This window comes from Nicotiana tomentosiformis, chromosome 12 (genome assembly GCF_000390325.3).
Source record: "Nicotiana tomentosiformis chromosome 12, ASM39032v3, whole genome shotgun sequence".
Classification (NCBI taxonomy): domain Eukaryota; kingdom Viridiplantae; phylum Streptophyta; class Magnoliopsida; order Solanales; family Solanaceae; genus Nicotiana; species Nicotiana tomentosiformis.
In genome coordinates, this window is record NC_090823.1 from 23,098,716 (window position 1) to 23,103,448 (window position 4,733).

Genomic DNA, 4,733 nt, shown 5'->3' on the forward strand with positions numbered 1-4,733 from the left:
TACCTTCACGAACGCGAAGAAGAACACACCAGAAGCCTGAAGTCTGCAGAAAACCATATTTCCTAAGTTCGAAATCATCCCGTAGCCTATCTAAAACTCATCCGAGCTCTCTGGGCTCCAAATCAAACATGCACCCAAGTTCTAAAACATCATACAAACTTTTTCGCGCGATTAAATCGCCAAAATAACACCTAGAAGTACGAATTCAACCCAAATCGAATGAAATTTTCAAGAAATTTTCAAAACTTATATTTTCACAACCGGAAGTCCGAATCACGTCAAATCAACTCCGTTTCTCACCAAATTCGGCAAACAAGTCATAAATATTTTAGTGTACCTACACCGGACTTCGGAACCAAAATACGGATTCGGTGTCAATAAATCCAACATCAGTAAATTCTTAAAAGTCATTAAGCTTTTAAACTTTTAATTTTTCATCAAAATTCTATATCTCGGGTTAGGGACCTCGGAATTCGATTCCGGGCATACGCCCAAGTTCTAAATCATGATACGGACCTACCGAAATTGTCAAAACACTGATCCGAGTCTATTTGCTCAAAATGTTGACCAACGTCAACTCAGTTGAGTTTTAAAGCTCTATTTCGTATTTTAATCTATTTTTCGCATAAAATTTTTTTGGAAAATTATACGGACTGCGCACGCAAGTGTAGGAATGATAAATAGTACTTTTTCGAGGTCTTAGAACACATAATTACTTATTAAATTAAAAGATGACACTTTGGGTCATCACAGAGGGGAAATGGAGGAACGATTTACAAAGCTGAAAATCAAATTCTTGCCAACAAAATAAAAGTTCTAACAATCAATTAAGCAATATTGAGAAATCTAGGAGGTAGGAATTTTAGGCTAATATCCATCTAATTCAAAGGGGAAAGGGCAAATGCAGTCATCAGAACTGTAACGGTCCATTTGGCCAAGCCTTTAAAGATTAATATTTTTTTTTTCAATACACCTTTAACCTATTTGGTTAAGCTTGTGAGAAATTAGAATTAGGATTTAAGAGTACTTACCTAGAAAAATGTTTATCTTGGATGTTTAAGGTATTTATAAATTCTTTTTGACGGCAGAAGCAAAAGTTAATTTTTCAGGATAAAATTATCCTTACTAAAAATGTTTATTTCTCAAACTATTTCTCCTTAATTTAACAGCAGTCTCTAGTTTAATTTGGTATGGGTTCACGTGAATCTTGCTTTTTTTTTATACAAAATATAATAATATCATATTTCTTCAAATTACTTATATATATATATATATATATATATATATATATATATATATATATATATATATATATATGTGTGTGTGTGTGTGTGTGTGTGTGTATGCATGCACGCGCACTTATGCACAAAGACTCTTATGGTGGAATAATTTGAGTGTGTATAAGGTAAAATATGTTCATATTAAATGATTATGTGAGAAAGTGACACGTGGAGCCGAATATAGAAAACAGTCAGAACCGTAGGCAACGATCTCATTTGTTACCGGAGAGATCAATATTCATAAAGGCGAAATAAATGCCTGCCACCCGGTAGCATTCAATGAAGAATATTCCGTAGCATTAAGTGCACGGTCCGTTATAGAGAATATGGCATTAATTGCCTTCCATTACACATTCTTCAATGGCCTCATAATTGTCATTGAAGAGGGGCATGATCCTAGGACCTTATTCCCTAGGTGCAACTATAAATTGTGTACTCCTCCATTATTATAAAGGAGACGAATTTTCTGGCAAATTATACTATAATCAATCCAAAGCTCTATATTTTTTTATTCTTATTACTTGATTTGATCAATGTTGTGCCTGAAAGCCTTGCTCCCGGAATCACTGTTTCTGTTATCTTATCTTCATTCCAAGGCTAAGTATTGTATTTTTCTTCAATTATTTTATTATTTTAGGATCTTCACTTGTCTAGAAACCACGTATAAATTCAACTGTATCATTTTACGGTAAACAGTTTGGCGTCCACCGTGGGACCTAGATAGTTGTGTAATTAAGTTGATCCTTGTCTCTTTTACTAACGTGTTCTGATTATTTGTCTTAGCAAAAAATCATAAAAGATGGCTGATAATGGTGTTAACAACACGCATAATCCTGAGATTTAAGAAGACCAGCCTCATCATGAGGATTCAATCAGTGACACCCACAATGAGGGAAATGACGCCTCGTCGATCCACGATAGGCGGTATCAACGACATGTTCGGGAGGCGACTCCCAATGATGTGGAAGAGGAGCATGTTGTTGATGCGGTGAGGGTCCTACAATAGCAACAAGCAATCATTCTAGGCCACCTCACACGGGAGGATCAGGTTATGACGAAGTTGACACAAGCGTTGTCAGGGGCTTCCAATAATACGAATAGGCGAGGTCTAGTTCCTCTGGCGCTCCTGCAAATCAAACAACACAGAGGGTCGACAACAACACCCCGAGTCGCAGGGCTAGTTCCGATGTAGCTGGGGGAGCAGATCCGGCCCCAATAACGAAGTTGATCCCTTCAAGAATGAACTCTTACGGTTTATGAGAGAAGTGAACGCCCACATGGACCAAATCCCGTACGTGCCATCGGTGCTAAAAGGTATGGACTCAAAAAAGTATACTCAGTTGTCGTACAATCCAAGTGCGACACCTGAATTAATCCTGAAGCAGTTTAAAATGCCTGACGTGCCAAAGTATGATGGAACTTCTGACCCTCAGGAGCATATTACCTCCTACACAACGGCGGTGAAGGGGAATGACTTAGCTCCTCACGAGATTGAATCTGTTTTGCTGAAGAAATTTGGAGAGACTCTCATGAGGGGGACCTTGACATGGTATTCGCTGTTACCCGAGCATTCCATAGATTCCTTTGAGATGCTTACGGATTCCTTTATTAAGGCTCAATCCGGGACCAGAAAGGTGCAGGCCTGAAAGGCCGACATATTCAGAATTGAGCAAGGAGAGTCCGATTTGTTGCGGGAGTTCATTACCCGGTTCCAAAAGGAAAGGATGTTGCTTCCGACTGTTTCAGATGAATGGGCGGCTGAAGCATTCACCAAGGGTTTGAATCCGAGTAGTTTAGATGCTTCCCGGAAACTAAAGGAAAGTCTGCTTGAATTCCAAGCGACGACTTGGGCGGATGATCACAACCGGTACGAATCTAAGATAAGGATTGAAGATGATCAGGTTGGCTTCCCGGCATCGGTAAATGGTCGGGAGCTGGTTGGCTTCAAGGAGCTGGTTTTTTTCCCTACGAACGGGTCGAAGGACACGATAGAGGTTTCCGATAGGCGGATAGGTTCACTACCGACAGAAAAACTGATCACGGTCCGAGCAATAGATCATTACAGGATAAAGAATCGTCATGTACGCGAGATTCCTCTTATCCCAAGCTATCATAATACAATTTTAATGTCAGTACAATAGAGTTGGCATCAGCTATGAGAAACATCAAAGAAATGTGGTTCCCCAAGCCGATGAGGTCCGATCCCAGCTAGAGGGATCCCAACTTATTGTGTGAGTATCACGGGACGAATGGACACCGGACTGGGGACTACCAACATCTACGGGAAGAGGTGATGACACTATTAAAGAACGGGCATCTGAGAGAATTCTTAAGTGACCGTACCAAGAACAACTACGATCGCAACTGGGATAACGCGGAATCTTCGAAAGCAGGAGAAGATCCCATGTGCCAGACAATTAGCATGATTTTTGAGGGGAACGAGATCAATGGAGTTACTTTCTCGGCAGCAAAGAAGACAAAGGTATTAATAACACATAGCAAGAGACTCCTAAAAGTTGCCGATGATGACATCACTTTCACGGAGGAAGATGCAGACAGATTGTTGCTACCACACAACGACGCATTGGTAATTCATTTATATGTTCTACATCTCAAAATCAAACGTGTTTTAGTGGATCCTGGAAGCTCAGCCAGTATCATACAATGGAGGGTATTGAAGCAAGCTAAACTCACCGGGAGCATTATTCCGGCCACAAAGCTCCTTGCCGGGTTCAACCTTGTGAGCGTGACAAACCGATGAGAGATTTTGCTGCCCATGAATGCCGAATGAGTGATGAAGACGACTATATTTGAAGTAGTAGATGGTGATATGGGATATATTATTATTTTGGAAGACCTTGGTTGCATGAGATGAGAGCAGTACCGTCAACGTATCATCAATTATTGAAATTCTCAATGCTAGAAGGAATCAAACAGATAAGGGGCGATCAACTATCGACAAGGGAGATGAATGCGACTTCAGTTTCCATTAGCAAAGGGAAGGAGCATACATCATAGCAATTACAGGAACCGGCGCCTGCTCCTGAATCAAGTGAAATTAACCATGAGAAATAAGCATCAGAGTCTTATCAGGTGCCAAGATACTTCCAGGTGCCGGAAGAGACATATGCAACAAAATCAATAGTGGAAGATCTTGAGCAAGTTGCATTGTTTGAAAAATTCCTAGAAAGGAAATTCCACTTGGGGACAGAACTGCACCCCAATCTCAGGTCTGGCTTTATTGAATTTCTTAAGTATAATGCCGATTGTTTTGCATGGTCGCATGCGGATATGACAGGTATCCCAATGGAAGTGGCCGTTCACAAGCTAATCTTGGATCCAAACGTCCCTCCAGTAAGATAAAAGAAACGCCCAATTGCGGAGGCTAGGAATAAATTCGTCAAAGAAGAGGTGACTCACTTACTTGATATTGGCTAGCTAATGTAGTGGTAG

At 40.3% G+C, this 4,733-nt stretch overlaps 1 protein-coding gene across 1 annotated transcript; it reads left to right on the top strand.

The window, feature by feature from the left end:
• Positions 1 to 3,573: 3,573 nt before the first annotated feature.
• LOC104112468 (uncharacterized) lies at positions 3,574 to 4,041 on the top strand. The gene has a single exon (XM_009622402.1). It carries the CDS (start codon positions 3,574 to 3,576, stop codon positions 4,039 to 4,041), a length of 468 nt encoding a protein of 155 aa, XP_009620697.1.
• Positions 4,042 to 4,733: the final 692 nt, after the last annotated feature.

What these genes read in the sequence shown, in the direction of transcription:
- LOC104112468 (XM_009622402.1), top strand. Translation starts at nt 3,574, where the DNA reads ATGACACTATTAAAGAACGGGCATCTGAGAGAATTCTTAAGTGACCGT.